Below are 16,865 nucleotides of genomic sequence, written 5' to 3'. Positions count from 1 at the left end.
TTGTAATTTACAGAAGCTTTTGTAGCTTTTACAGCAATTATGAAATATACTTTTTAATTGTTGATAATTTGCAGACAAAGTGATCTGCGATATGTTATGCATGACATAATTATCTGCAATAAAATTTTTGGGACATACCAGTATCTAGACTCAGTAATTAATTCTGACAGGCACTTTTTATCACTGATGGAGAGCTCTACAAGCAACCCAGTTGTATCCAGCTTTGATTGAAAGATAAAACGGGCAAATGTATAAAAATTGACACAAGAGGCTCCACCCCTTGCACTCTCTGACCCTCCATTTTGGAGTTTTGTGGAGACTCCATCCTCCGCATTTTACACCAAGCCTTCTGAAAGACAAGGAGAAGAAACGGATTTTATAGAAAATGTCAGAGAAAAAGGAGAGGCCTAGGCCTAGGTTTGTAATCCCACCAGTTAACAGGAAAGTCTTTTTTTTCACCTGTGGTTTGTCGATTTTAAAGTTTCATGCAGTTGCATTCAGTATCTAAGACAGACAATTATTGTGCATGTATTTGAAGATATTGATTTAAGTGTACTAATTTTTTAAAGGTATGCTCAAAAGGAAAAAATTGGAAAAGTCCTCATTGTCACAAACCAGAATTATCAGAGAAAACACTTTGGTGACAATGAGGTACCAAATATTAGATGCCTAGAATGCAAGAAATTTCATATCAGGAAAGAAGAAATGGACGGTGATTTGAATTCCGAGTGGATAAAAAAAGAGGATGCTAAAATTAAAGAATTAGTCGACATATTTAAAGCTTTGGGGTTTACAGACATACACGGTGGTACGGATCAGTTTGTGGAGAGGAATAAATCAAAGAAGGAAATGATTGAATTACTGCAAGAAGGTAATGACGAATACAGTTACTAGTGACCACAGGCCATTGGATGCTTAAAAAAATTGTGTGTAAAAAAAAATAAAGATATGGAACTCTTACACTGGGTACCAAATTTCGCTACTAAAATATTTTTTATTCAAATGCTATCATTGGCGTCGGAAGCAATTTGAAAGTGGGGGGGGGGTAAGTGTAAAAATAAAAAAAATTTGCCGTAAAAAAAAACCAGACAAGCCAAAAAAAAAAAAAAAAAAAAAAGGAAATGTGCATTTTCCAAACACGAAAATCCTATTTCGTGGGGGAGGGGGGGGTTCGAACTTAAGTACCCAAATTTTTTCCTAACAACACCACTTTCCGCATTTTTTTTTACCTATACTAAGACCTATCTGTGGAAAGTGGGGGGGGGGGGCTAAACCTACAAAGATATGTTCAATATGTCAATACTAAGTATATGTTTGGAAAAAAAAATTGGGGAGGGGGGGGGGGGGGCTAAGCATCTTTCCGAAAAATACTTCAAGTCCATTAAATCGCGGGTCATACAGTATTACAAACATGATTTAAATACCTAAACTCTTCATGAGTGATGTACAGTGTAGCATAGTAGTTAATGCGTTAGTCTCAAAGCAGTATGCTATTGATACGTCGGATTTTTATTGCTAGAGTTCAAATTCCACGAATACCATCTAATAATTTTATGAAAAAAAAAATTCCCGAGATTTTCTTTTTCTTACAAAGTTTTTTTTTTCTCATAATTTCAAAAATTTCAATAATCAGAAGTTAATTTAAATACTCAATTCATATATTGCATATTATTTATTATACCTCTACTGTAATTACTCTATATAAAAGTAATACCATAAAACTGTCTATTTCCCCGAAAAGATAATTTTTCACTCATCCGAGGACTACTCCCTGGGAAATCAGAGCTACTCCCTGCGTTAGCCTGGTTCCCTGTCCCTGTTTTGCTTCATATATTCTGCGTCACTAGGGCCTTGGCAAGGATGAGACAGGGGACTACTCCCTCATGAATATTTAAAAGTAATTTTGACCAATCAAAGTGTTCAGTGGGCGGAGCGTTCAAGAAATCTCGAGTCTGTGACGTCATGCTATTAGTAATGTAACTATGACGTCAAAACATTTCGACATGCGATGTCAAAATTATACTTGAATTCTAGCAAAATAAAGATAACATTATATCTTCGAAATGTCAGTGAAAATACTTTTAAAAAATAATTTAATTGTTTTAGGACAATGCATTACTTATTATACAATCTGTTAAACGGCATGCATTTGTAATTATGCCTCTACCGTGTTTTTTTAATGTCGGAATATCTGGTTAAAAAAAAATTAAATCGCCTATGATTGTTTCGGTATAATAAAACAGTTATGGAATGTGAACTCGAGAAATAGCAAATTTATGGTTCCCCTCGGGCCAAAATAAAATATACCTTTGTTTCCCCTAACGCGACCGACCCAATTAAATCGCACCGACTGAAAATATTTTTAAAATAAGATGATTCGAATATTTTTTTCATTGTTAACCAATATTTATAAAATACAATTTCATCAAAATCAGTTTTTATCAGAACGGCCGACATTGTTCTAATGTGATTTTCAAGCATTTGTTGGAAACAAAATGACGTCCAGATGTGATTACAGGGCATTAGCTCTTCATAAAACAATGGCGACGTCTCAATCTTATGCTTTTAGCTAATATTGGAATTCTTCACTCTTGAAACAATTCGATAATAAAATTTATCATGACTACCCGTAATTAAGAGTGTTTCGGAGGTATCTTGCGTCTCCATGTGAGTGAATAAATTTTCGAAAGGGACGTTAGACAACAAACAAACAAATCTGTCTTTGAATTTAAGGTACATAATACATGGTAAGGCCTGCCTCATGAGCAGATGAGGGGTCCACCTAGTGAATACATCATTCAAATTCACTGCATATTACTAAATTTGAGTTTTGATCTTATAACCAGTTCATCTATGATCCTATTTTTACTATATGCCATTATGGAACCATGGGAGTTGTTGTAAATATGCCTGGAAATATAATTCAGATTTCCTTTCTTCCTGCCTTTGTTTAGTGGTTAAACTTCGTGACTATGACATTGTATATATTAAATAGCATTTTTATAATTTGTAGATTCGGTTTGGTTCACTTAAATATTGCTAACATACTCTTTCCAAATAGTTTTGAAATTAGGATTCAGCTTCCTGAGACGTCCAATGCATTTTTCTTTAATTACGCCCTTGAAGATTGGTTGTTTCTTTGCTTTTAATCCCTACGAGATTTGTTAGGACGACATTTAAACATTTCCCCATTGCTCCAAATTTAGACGTACTCAGCACTTTTTTTTTTGCCATTAAGCAGTGGGGGATCTTTTTTGAGCCAGCATCTTCTGCGACACTGGACATAAGTTTTTATGGTCCCCTTTGAAGGACCGTTTTCAACGTTACTCATTGGAATTTGAACCTGCGATCTAAAATTAAGCACTTACTTCTTAACTCCAAAGCAAAATGCTCCAGAACCACTGCAAATCTCATTGCCCTCAAAAAAGTACATTGGTCGTCTATAAGCTCTGAAGGCTGATGGAAGGTTTGAAAAATATACTCGTATGTCTGGTCTTTCCGTATTTGATAATTTTGTCTATTTTATTTAATTCATATAAATGTAATGGCGTGAGATATTTCACATGTTCAACTACAGTTGTGTATTAATTAAACATGAATTTTGCTTTTAAACGGCATATGTATGATACTTAGCATTTTGATCACAAATCGCTTTCTTTAAAATTTGTACTTTTCTTATTTATAAAGGTAATTCTCCATTAAATTTTAGAATGTATTTTCAAACCTGCTTTCAGAAAATAAAATTGTTTACCTACCTACCGACCCAACTTGAGAATTTAGGGTCGGGTTAGGGGAAACAAAGATATTTTTAATTCCGGCCTCGGTAAGAAACTATTTCCTTCCTCGGGGAACCATAAATTTGCTATTTCCCTCGTACCCATCCCATAGCTGTATAATATTTGACGATATAACATTTTTGAACAAGTTTTCCTATTATGTCACAAATGTAATAAGTTTCGCTATAAACCCTGAAAAATGCCGAGTCACACCGGAAACAGTTATGTCCGGCCGGAAACAGTTATGTCAGCCCTCGACGGAAAGAGTTATGTCATCCTTTCGATCACGTTCACGTGTTTTTACGTTACGCATTTTAGCTCGGGTTCGAGATGTCATGACGTCGGTTGCTAAGCAAACGTAAACAATACAGCGTATTTCTTAACGTCAAGAAAGCATTTCTGGATTATTTGTGAAAATTTCAACGATTTTGAATGATTTTAAATTTTCTTTTAATTTTAAAAATGTCATATAATATATATCACATGGCTTCGAGGGTGACATACCAGAATATTTGCCCCGAGGTGACAGGAAAGCCCTGGCGTCACCCGATGCCTGCCTGCCTTGTTCTCCCATCTTCTTAAATTCTTCAAGTTGCTCTGCACTTATTATAAGATGACAATATTTGTGTTCATTCAATTTTTTAAATTCTTTTTATGATCAATTTGCTACTTAAAGACCTATTTCAATATTTTTATAGTGGCCAAGAAAAACTTCGAAGATGACTACTGTTTCATCTGCGTAGTCTTATCCTATGGAAAAGATGGCGTTATTACCTGTGTGGATAGAAATTCGTGTCCTAAAACCCCCACTCCAAGTATGATGCTGCCCGTGGCTGAACTCCAGGAGTGTCTCAAGGGAGAAAAATGCCCAGGGCTTCTTATGAAGCCCAAAATATTCCTATTACAGGTAATTGTAAATAATTTAATTTTGTTTGTATTCTCGCCTCTCATTGGTTGATTTCCAAAAAGGAACGTAAAACATTTTGTATAATCTGGTTTGGTTTGGGGACACACCCCCTTGACGACCAGCTTAATCATCATATCCATGCAATCCCCTCATTTCCAGTCCTCGGAATCCATGGAAAATTTAAGATTAAATAAATGTACCTTCAACTTTAAACAATTACTCGTTCTTACCTCATGTAAACAAACATGGCTGCTAGATCTATGTATCAGTTATTACCTCCCCTCACTTCAAATCACTTCCGTTACTACGGTTGTATTATTGCGCGGTAAATTTGAACTGATAAAAAGCAACACAATTTTACATCAAAAGTTGTTTAATTATTTTAACATTAAATTATAAGGAATGACGTTAATTCTTGGCCATATTATCGAGTATAATCTGGTTTGGGTCTGTTTACGCTTTTTTATAATCCGCTTCGCGGATTATAAAGCGTAAACTGACCCAAACCAGATTATACTCGATAATATGGCCAAGAATTAAAGCCATTCCTTAAATAACAAGTAAATATCTACAAGTTCAAGTTCATTTTATTCACCCAAACCAAGATTGCTATACACGGGGTTCAAATAACATATACATACATTATATAAACAAATTGTCAGAGATACATTATTTAAATACATGTATAACAAAAGATGACATATGAATAAAATAGGAAAGAGCTGGATAAATAAGAAAGAGAAAATATATATTATAGTTTGCAGCTAACTGTAAAGTTTCACCTTATGTCACGATCTTTTTCGTCAGATGCATCCAGCGTAAACAATTAACGTGACTGGTCAACTCAGATTATCAACACTGACACGGAAATAGTCTGTTGCACGAGCAACCAATCATGGATAAGAAGAAAGTTCCAGTCATAAAGCTTGCGGTTAGGAGGCGTGTACAATTTACCTTGAGCGCAGCTGTCAACTAGTTCGTGACGTAACATGAAACTTTACAGTGAGCTGCAAACTATAATATTGTAACGTGCAACGCGGCCGAGCTTGGTGTTCGGTGATATGGCTTGTATCAGCAGGCGTTACACTTCGGTTCGTTAACCTCTTAAATCAAATTTTTGTTGACCAAATATAATAATAGAATTATACACAGTTATAATACAATAAAACAAATATAAACGGTTTCTTCTTGACTGGACAATGGTCAACGGGTGTCTCCCGCAAATAAATTTCTTCTTGTCCTGCCACTCCACAAGTACTGTTTCCTGGCACTTCCCCCACTTCTGTGGTATGCCACCTGTCTGTATAACCGAGTGACTGCCTTATTCAGGTCTTACGCTTTTGGTTAGTCTACAACACTTAGCTGTCTATACCCCGTAAGTATCTGCCTTTTTCAGGTCTTACAATAGTATGTTTGCGAATAAACAAGCCAATTGCAAGGTTTGTCTTCTTTGTCTCCTGAGGCCATTATAACTCCCCCTTTTTAAGATCTTTGAAATTAATGCATGGAGACCTTTCATCTGTGGAATATGGAGTTCAACTTTATTCAATGTAATGAAATTACCTAAGTATCCCATAGATGTAACCTCTATCTTCGTCTAACTTTATTTGAATAATTAAACAGGAAGATGTATAAATTTTTAACATCCGATGATGTTAATACATTCGAGGTTGTTTTTCCGACCTCTAACGGAAAGACCTGAGATGATGCGATTGGTGTTTAGCTATGACAGTGTTCGAACCAATCGGGTCATTTCGGATCTTTCCGTCAGAGGTCGGAAAAACAACCTCGAATGTATTAACATCACCGGATGTTTAAAAACAAGATGTGTTTGTGAAACACTATGCGCCCGGCAGCAACAAAATTCGAAAAAGCTATTTTTAGCATAAAGGTCACAGTCAAGGTCACAAGGTCATTGATGTTGGTGCCATTTGAAAGAACTTTATTAGTGGAGTATGCATACCAAATATGAAGTCTCTATCTTTCATGGTTCAAAAGTTATGGCGAAGGTTTAAGTTAGCAGAAAAAAGCTATTTTTAGCATATAGACCACAGTCAAGGTCACAAGGTCATTGACCTTGGTATCATTTGAAAGAGCTTAATATTAAGTCTCAGAGTCTATCTTTCATGGTTCAAAAGTTATGGCGAAGGCTAAAGTTTTTAAACAAACAAACAAACAGACAGACAGACAGACAGACAAGACAAAAACAATATACGCCCCGGATCTGTCGACCAGGGCGCATAATTAAACATTTCCTCTTTATTCAAATATAGGAAAAAACGGAGTTGGAATTCCCTTGTATAGTATATTTTAGGCAATACCATTACATTGAATAAAGCTAAACTCCACATTCCGCAGATGTTTATTCAATGTAATGATATTACCTAAAATATACCATATAAGGAACTTCTATCTTCGTCTATCCTATATTTGAATAAACAGGAAGATGTATAAATTTTTAATATCTGGTGATGTTAATACAATCGAGGTTGTTTTTCCGACCTCTAACGGAAAGACCCGAGATGATGCGATTGCCATTCTTGCGATATGTTAGCTCTCATACATACATTATGATCAACCAAGGGCAGGTAAATGTAAATGATCTGTATTTGGAAAACCGTAAGGACAAAATAATGAAATTAGTTATTGCATTCAATCTAAAATCATTATATTATTTAAGGTTTTTCTACCCTCAAAATTTGAATGGTTCAAAGTACAAAAACTGCATTTATTTTATATAATATACTTAAAATTTTCCAATTATTGCAAAAAATGTATAGGAAACTATTATTATTGCAGATGCGAAACATAAATACACAGAACTTTATGACATCATAAAAAATAGCACATTTTTTGTAAACAGTATTATGAAAAAATATATAAAAACTGGTTAAAATGCATAATTCTGATGCTGAATGTTCGTAAGTACTTCCTTCTTATAAGATTTGAATTGTGAATATTAGGGAAACTATTCAATCTAATTAAAATTAGACCTTTCATCTCGCTCTTCGTTTTTGATATGTCGCTTTGACATATCAAAAACGAAGAGCGAGATGAAAGGTCTAATTTTAATTAGATTGGGAAACTATTTTACATTAGAAGTACAATAAAGCAAATGCCTGAATGAAGAGACCTAAGAAGGAGTTATTGCCCTTGTCAACATTTTTTAAAGATTGAATAATTGATTAATAAAGAAAATATGCATTTTTAATTTTTTTTTTATTTAACAATATTTATCATTACACCTATTGTAAATATTCTTCCATAAGATATTGTTCTATTAAGTATGGATTTAAACTACATGTACATGTAATTACAGTTTTTGCGAAAACCTTTGACATCATAGGAGGGTGGAATTACCTTAAATTGGGTGTCTAATTGACAGACCACCATAGTTAATATATATAAGAGAATTTAGGTCAAGGTTTAAAAGCAACAGAAGTTACCGAAAAAGACCCAAAAACACAGCGTTAAGTGAAGTGTTGCAATCACTAAGGATATACGACCAATATTGAAATAATTATATTAAATAGTGGTTGAGAGTACATTTCAATTAAAAAGCAAAGGTTGCAACCACTATTGAAATAATGTTCACAATTGAAGTAAAGTTTTCAATAGTGATTGAAAAAATGATTTCAAAATTGATTGAAATAATGATTTCAAAACTGATTTAAATAATTATTTTGAAAGTTGATGATAACTTACCCAATACTTAAACCACACTGCAAGACTTACTGAAATAACTTTACTATTAAAAAATATAAAGATTAATTGTTCATTATGTTCTCCAACATTTTTAATTCATTTATTGAGTTTACTATGAAATTACGACTACTTATGAATGATTATTTCAAAAATAAGTTAAAAATACGTTTCAAAACACCATCTCATTTTAATCACTGTTGAAATAGCAGATGTAGATAATCCCATCAATTTGAGAGACAATCTAGTTTTCCTGAATAAACACTTTTTGTTAAAAATAACCATATTTCATCAGAAAGTTTGTACACAAAATTATCAGTCTTCTTCCTTTATTTCAATGTTGTCTAGATATTCTAATTTCTACATCTATCTAGATGTATTTATGATCCTCTCCTTTCAAAATCAGTGACAAAAATGAACTTTATATAACAGAATTATTTCAAAATTGCATATTATTAATTGACTGTCTGTTGGTTTTCGCCGATTGGGCCAGATTCAGCGAGAACTTGCTTCTAACATTTGCATGCATGTTTGAATAATAGATAGGTCAGTATAATATAAAGTGTCCGTGTATTAATTGAAATTTCTGGAAAAAGGGGAAAACTTAAAAAAAAAATAAGTTATCATATTTTAAACTCAATGAATTAGATTAATGTGTTAGAAAACAGAATGTGAAATTCATCCTTAAATTGTTTTACATGTTAAAGTCCGGATACTTCTATAAAGTTTGCAAAGTGGTTTAGTATTGAAATCATTGTAAGCAACTATAAAAATAATCATTTTAATATCTTTTGGAATCATTGGTTAAAGCACTATTGAAATCAATATTTCAATCACTTTTAAAATCTATAGTTTAATTACTATTAAAATCTTCAATCTTCTCCAAAAGTGAGCATTATTTCAATAGTGGTTGCAACCTAAGTTTGGTATTGAAATGCACTCAACCACTATTGAAATAAGAATTTAAATAGTGGTCGTATTTCAATAGTGGTTGCAACCTATGTTTGTTTTTTAAATCCACTCTCAACCACTGTTGGTTGCAACCTATGTTGGTTATTGAAATGCACTCTAGATCTCAACCACTTCTGAAATATTTCAATAGTGCTTGCAACCTATGTTTGTTATTGAAATGAACTCTCAACTACTATTGAAATAATTATTTAAATAGTGGTTGTTATTTCAATAGTTGTTGCAACAAGTGCAGTTAACCGTTCTTTTAAACACCTTGAAGATATCATTGCTTCCGTTTTTCTCTAACTATGCTTTGGGTATTTGTCATCAGCATTCATGCCTGCTCTCCCATCCTTTTTCCTTTGGAAAATAAAAACTTTATTGTTTAAATTAAAGATTCCATTTTAGCTTGCCTGAGCTGAATGCTAGAAATCTGTACATTCATTGTCTGTAGCTGTTGTTATTGTTCTCATTGTTGTAAACATTTTAGTTTTATCTTTTCTTCTGCAGAAGCATTTGGCCAATTTTAACCAAACCCGTCAGTGAAGGAAAATAAAAATGTTAGAGTGGTTCTCAAAGGGCAATCAAAGTTTTACATAAGGAAACATAGGAAAAATCTTCTCAGAACAGCAATTGGCAAAGGTTGTGCTGCAATGGATGAACAGTTTTACGTAGGAATGAACATATATGTCAGAAAAATAAAAATCTTAGGAACAGCAACTAAACGAATTTCTGCCTTTTCCTGGCCGATGTGCTCAGCCATTTAGAGATATGGCCTATGGGCCTCATTTTAATCACATGAGCCAAAAGCTTACGTGAGCTTTTCTGATCAAATTTGTCCATTAATTGGCTGACATTGTTGTATTTGAGAACTTCATCATCAGGCGTCGGTTGACAGTGATTTTGCTTGGGTTTCAGTTTTAACTAGGACACGTCTCTGTTTCAACTATTACCCCCTCTCCAAAAAAAAAAAAAAACAGGCACCGTTTATTTAGTACCACTCAATGAACTGGGTGTAAACACATTGTTGGTTCACCTGAGCTAAAAGCTCATGAGCTTTTCTGATCACATGTTTCCCATCATTCATCTGTGTCTGTAAACTTTTCACATTTTCATAGTCCTTTAAACCAAAGTTGGTACAAAGCATCCTTGGGTGACAGGGAAGTTGATATTGTAAAAAAATAGAGGGTCATGTCCTTCTTTAAAGAGGATATAATCAAGAAAAGACAGAAATAGTGTGGGGTCATTAAAAAGTCTTCTCAATAACCAATGGGCCAATAGGTATTGCAAGGGAGGAAATCTGGTGAAGATCAGGAGGGCTAAAATTACTCAGGTAAGCATTGTGGTTCATGGACTTCTTGTTTTTTTCCCCATATTTACAGTCAATATGATTGTTTTGCAATCATGGTACTGCTGACAGAAGTCCTGCTACGTCTAGTAATTGCATTGCCTTAGTTAAGAAACATGACGATGATGTTGATGCTGATCAAGATATAGAGCTTTTCATCAGGTGCCTCCTGTTTCACTGGCACAGTATTGCCACTGGTATGATATAATACAGTAGACAATCATTATCATCATCCACCCTAAAACTGAAAGACAATTGCTCTTTTTTTATTTTTGAACTTGTCAACTATACTCTCACTACTGCATATATGTGTCACATGCTTGTACCAGGGAGAACCAGTGTTTGTCAAGATTTTCTTGAAAACATTCACATTTACCAAATCAACTGGCAGGGTTTGAAGGTACTCTCAGCCACTTGGGACTGCCCTGTCAGATGGGTTTAATAATATCCCTTTAAGAAAGGGAAAATGTACTTAAGGACTCCTTGTTGAAAAGAATCAAGGCTATTGAGATTTTTTTGGGGGGAGGGGGTTAAACTGTAACATGAATTTCAATAATTCATTAATTTTAACAGTTTAAATCAAGGAATGTTTGGTATCTAATATTGGTTAAAGTTGATTTTATGTTATTATATATCTTTAAATATTAGATTACAGTACTTGAATATATGAAAAAGAATGTTTCAAAAATTATCCCACATTTTTTCCTTTTTAAGCATACATGTATGTATGTCAGAGACATAAATTTAAAGTGGAATCATACATCCTTTGATAATACGAAACATTTATTAAGTATGAGACTTTTATCTTATATACAAACAATATCGCAAAACATTATGGCATGAGGAAAAAAAGTGAATTATCAAAGGGTTGAAGATATTAATGGACTTTTACGAGAAGCACTGACTTCTACAGTTGACGTTTACTTGAACATTTAAACTTGTGTCATGTACGAAAGTACAGAATTGATAATGCATAAGAAAACCTTTCTTGTGGTCATAGTTATGGTGTTAGGGGCACTAACAAGTGAAGACCGGGAGTTGAGGATAGGGTCGTTGTTGTTTTCTTCAAGGACAATTTAAATATGCATTGAAATAATCCGTTATTTCCTTTTAATAAAATGTTGAGCTAAATATTTATATCGTAAAGGAGCTACCGTACATAGCCCTAGTGTAAAAGTAAGCGTCAATTGTAAAAGTCAGCACTCCTCGTAAAAGTCCAGTAGTAATACACCTAAAGAATAAGAGGTTGCAATTGGGACTTCCACATAACTGAAATATTCATTGTATGCAATACCGTACATTAGAGTTCAAGATACCGAAGTTTGACTGCGTTCATTCAGTCGACAATTTATCTTTTCAGTTGGAGCCAGTTCCAGAAGATCGTAAAGAGGGCACAGAACCCAGTCATGTAGAAGAACCTACTAAACAACTGAAAATTCCCAGAGAAGCAGACTTTCTTATCTACAACTGTGAGACAGATTATGGTACTTGTAGTTATTTCACCTTATTCACACCCCAACAACGTAGTTCTTCTGAGTCGAAGGCTTGAAGATCTATTTATTTGTGTGTTGTGTGCATCAACTGAGTAGAAGAGCGGCACTAAGGGATTACTGTACCTGGTGTCTTTATACCTGTCTGTCTAGCTATCTGTATGCCCGTCTGTTTGTTTTTCACACCCTTTATCTCGAGAACTGTAAGAAATATGGCTTTGAAATTTTGCACATATATAGTTTGACCTTTGACCAGAATATGTCTCTTGGTTTTCTTTGTCATAAACTTTTAACATTTTCATCTTTTTCTCTAGAACTACTGGGTCAATTTCAACCAAATTTGGCACAGAGTATCCTTGAGTAAAAGGGATTCAGTTTTCTTCAAATGAAGGGCTATACTTTCACTCAGCGGGGATAATAACAAATTAGTGAAAATGTTTTAGCATCATTTATTCTTTTTTCTTTAGAACCACTGGGCCAGGAAAAATCACCCTCGGATAGTTTATATACAAGTCAAATTTTTTCAAAAGAATATATAGGAAAATTTATTTTTTTCTTCTCGGCAACAGCAAAAGCTTCAGGTAGTGCAAATTTTGATTTGTTAAAACATGACGGGAGCCAGGTTGGGGGCTGGGGTTTTAGGATGGAACCACAGTAAGTTCAAACTAAAAAGGGGGAGCCACAGTTATTAAAAGAAATATGTAGTCATCCTTAATAGTAAGTTTAACAGGAAAGGAGAAACTGTATGGCTGGACCAGGAATCAAAACAAGGACTCATTCATCACTAGTTAGATGCTCTACCAACTGAATTACCCAGTATCCACGGCCCAAACCATTACAGTCAAAATTAAATATGTAAGTCTGTTCAAATCATAGCCCCTTCCTTCTAAGAGTAGGTTGAGACTACTTATGGATTTAAAGTTTTCAATACTGAACTGATTTCTGCTTTTTTTACATAGCTACGGTGCTCATGTGAACGAAGTTGACCATGGGCGTCTTGTTAGAATGTGTACTGTTTGTCATAAAACATTTTAGATAATACCAGCGTTAGTGTTCAATTGGCCCTGAAATTTGACCTTGCAAGATACACTGCAGAAGGTTAAATTTAAATTGTGTCTTTTGATTTTAGAGAGGCAGGGATTTGATTATGTTTATGAGCTCATGACAATGTACTTTTTTGGAAAGGATTACTAACAGTGTCAAAGTACATAGTCATGAGCTCATAAACATGCATAAATGCTAATCAAAAAATCCCTGCCTCTCTAAATTTAATGGACATATTTTTAATTTAACCCTCTGCAGTATATTGTGCAAAGTAGATCAAAGGTCAAGTGGACTGTAACGCTAGCACAGGAGTCTGAAGTATTAATCATAAATAAAGGATAAAAGAATCCGGAAAAAAATTCCCACCCTCAACTAAAAAAACTGTTGAGAATGAGAAATTTTTTTTTCCGGATTTTTTTCTTTTTTTACGATAAAAACTTTAGACTACTGCGAACGTTAGTATATTTCAAAATGTTTTTAGACAAACAGTGCAAATTCTAAATAGCATAGCCTTACTTCTTAAATGTCAATTTAAAGGGAAGTTGTATATTTGCATTGTCAACTATTTCAAGAAGTGGGTCAAAGGTCGAGGTCAAGGACAACTAGGTTGGAAAGCATGGTCAAGCACAAAAGCCATAGTGCCAACCTATACATGTGCAAAATATCAAATCCATACCTCTTACAGTTCTTGAGATATAAGGTGTGACAGACGGAGGAACGGACAGACAGACAGAGACGCCGTGTTAAGTGATCCTTAAGTGTCGCTTTGCTCCACAGGCGACATAAAAATGAGAATACTTTTGCTGTAAATTGACAGATTTTTATTTAGTTATAGTACATGTATGTAGCAGACTGGACTATAGCGAAGAGCGCTGACTTTTACAATCGACGACTTACTTTTACACTTAGACATTAAACGTACGGAAGCTCTTTTTCGATAAAAGTATTTAGCTTAACATTTAACGAGGCTGGGGGGTGGCAGCCATTTTCAGACTATTTCGATCTCCTTTAAAAGAAGAGCTCCATATAAAGATATACAAAAATGATCAAAATTTAAAACTAAAATTTAAGATTTTTTTTCTTTGCCAAATGAATGTTGACAGCAAAAGATACCTTATCTAGAAAAATAAGTTAAATCTGGTGGTTAATTTGTGGTTAAATTGTTGACCCCCCAGCCTCCTTAATTTGACGAAAATAACGTGCTGAAATAAAGCGCATTCTAGTTGGATATGAAGAATCCAACAATCATTCTACCCTAAACGCCCGTCACAAACTAGTGCTTCAAACACCAAACCTATGACCTTAAGGAAGGTGTTCGTCAACTGTAAAAGTGAGCGCTTTTCGTACAAGTCCACTAGTCTCCACTGCAAATTGGAATAAAAATTTATAATTTCTTTTGAATTTTTAATTTCCATAAACTTATTCTTCGTACAGCCATCAAAGCATGGATCAAAGGCCTGAACGCCCACGTCAAAGATAAAGAGGAGCCATTGGAGATACAGAGGCTGCTAACCAGAATGAACAACATTATACGCATGCACTTCAAAAGGCAAGGCACAGGCCCTGTGGAATTGCCATGTGTTACCTCCCTTCTGACCAAAGAGGTGTATCTGGGAAAATAAATACCAACAGTAGAACTTATACATTGTTTGTAGATTGTTGGAGTAATTTCATGAGATTTAAATTTTGTCTTCTTTTTTTTAGTTTTTGAAAAATAAACTTTCTACAAAAATTATGAATACAATATTTAATGTTTTTATCTAGTTGCAAGTAGTTACGTGTACTGTTTATAATATTATATAATAATTGTTTTATTGGGTTTTGATGGTAGGCAATGTTTAAAACTCGACAATTTTTGCAATCATTCAAATGATTTGGATAGTGGAAATTTGAAACAAAATGAAAATGCCCCCATGGTGAATGTGTAAGACACTTTTTTTAGACCTAACTTTTTTTGATACCAAATTGCAAGAAATTTCGAAGCTTTAATCAACATATTATTTTATCAGTAAGGGTAGAATATATCAGTAGTTCTTTATCATTGCTAGTGTGTTATGCTACTCTAGTACATTAGTTACATTATTTTGCCATATATAGTTGCTCAATTAGTGCCATATATTTAACTGAAATTTACAGTACATCAGTACCATATTCAGTAAAACTTGCTTATAACGAGCGCCAGGGATGGTTGATTTAGCTTAGCTATTTGTGTAATTCGTTGAACCTGTGAAGTTAACAATATAATTTAAAATTTTGGGGGAAATAAAATTACTATGCTGTAAGTCTCAATACATTTTAAGTGTGTTTGCTATAAGCGTGTTTTACTGTATTTATACGGGCTGCTAATTCCCTTTTTATTATTATTATTTTTTTTTTGGTTTTGCTTTGTTTGTTTGTTTGTTTTGATAGAAATGCAATCAGGTACTTTCTTAGAATCTCATATTTATATATTAGATATACATGAGACATGTTATGTAAAAGAGATTTTTTGGAAGACTTTTAACATCTGGACATCATCCTAAAAGGGAAGAGCAGAAATGATTTTCCAAGTGACTTCATTTAGACATCGTTCTCTGTTACAACATGAATTATTTACTGGCACAGTGATCTATGTAGTAACTTTAGGTATAATAGGCGTTCCTATTCAATTATTGAATTTGCTCATCAAGAGCAATGAATTCAATGAATTCTTGAATTCATCAAGAAGAATGTGATTTAAGAAATAAGATATCATTTTTAGAGTTGCATTGGGGTATGACATGAAGTCGGTCACGTGATCAAATTCTATAACGCCCGAAGGGCGTTATTATAGGATTAAACGTATATCGATGTGTAAACCATCAACTTATACAAACTAAATAAAAGTGCGAAGCACTTTATGTTAAGTTTGTACTAAAATGTCAACACAGGATAAATTTTTCAAAAAGAACGTTTAAATTTATAATTCCAATATCGAATTTTTAAAAATATTCAAATTATTTCTCTTTGAGGCCTCCATACAATCCGTTATTTCTGGACGGCGTAGGAATACATTATATACGAGATGAATTTCGATATTCAACTTAAATTGTCAAAACAATCGTTAAATAAACTTATAACAACTTCGAATGTTGTTTAAGTAACAAATATCGTAATTACGAGTTTAATTCAGAATAGTTCGTCTTTGACCATGGCCATGTTGACATAAACAACAACTCTCATAGTAGACCGACGACGCCTTCAATTTGCACTTGTTTATTCAAATATCGAGGAACAATATAGAAAGTAAATATGAATTTGATGCTAATAGGGCAAGAGTTTGAGGTACGTTTCTTTTCCCTGTCAAAACGATACAGACTGAGCTTATTTTCCACGTATGAACGTTGAGACAGCGATTTTTAAAATTCACACTCGTGATCGGACAGTGACATAAACATTTTCACGGCGTCCATCAGTTGGGCATTCTAGTATGTTGCCAGTTTTGTTTAAGCCCTAATTAGTTAAAGTTTCTTGTATTCGTTATTTAGCCAGAACAGACCCAGAAATAACTGCTTTCATTGTTTATACAATAACCTAGTAGTGTCATCAAGAAAGTAGTTCTGATTGAAAGAATTTATCGATGTGTAAAAATTTTCTGGAACGTGTTCTCGTCCAATCAAAACACAGGA

The 16,865-nt window shown here is 33.9% G+C and overlaps 1 protein-coding gene across 1 annotated transcript; it reads left to right on the top strand.

Annotated features, from left to right (window-relative positions):
- Positions 1 to 334: 334 nt before the first annotated feature.
- LOC134254294 (caspase-7-like) lies at positions 335 to 15,985 on the top strand. The gene is made up of 5 exons (XM_062736827.1): positions 335 to 417; positions 570 to 871; positions 4,475 to 4,683; positions 12,045 to 12,168; positions 14,653 to 15,985. Exons 1-5 carry the CDS (start codon positions 386 to 388, stop codon positions 14,838 to 14,840), a joined length of 855 nt encoding a protein of 284 aa, XP_062592811.1. The 5' UTR covers positions 335 to 385; the 3' UTR covers positions 14,841 to 15,985.
- The last annotated feature ends 880 nt before the right edge of the window (positions 15,986 to 16,865 follow it).

The sequence above is a fragment of the Saccostrea cucullata genome, unplaced genomic scaffold, assembly GCF_032062105.1.
Source record: "Saccostrea cucullata isolate Sc308-1 unplaced genomic scaffold, CSIRO_AGI_Scuc_v1 ctg521, whole genome shotgun sequence".
Lineage (NCBI taxonomy): Eukaryota > Metazoa > Mollusca > Bivalvia > Ostreida > Ostreidae > Saccostrea > Saccostrea cuccullata.
The sequence above is the reverse complement of the archived record's forward strand: the minus strand, read 5'-3'. Positions and strand labels throughout refer to the sequence as shown.

Coding starts and splice junctions, on each gene's coding strand:
- LOC134254294 (XM_062736827.1), top strand. CDS start 386: ATGTCAGAGAAAAAGGAGAGGCCTAGGCCTAG. Junction 418..569: donor AAGGAGAGGCCTAGGCCTAG/GTTTGTAATCCC, acceptor AATTTTTTAAAG/GTATGCTCAAAAGGAAAAAA. Junction 4,684..12,044: donor CCAAAATATTCCTATTACAG/GTAATTGTAAAT, acceptor TTATCTTTTCAG/TTGGAGCCAGTTCCAGAAGA.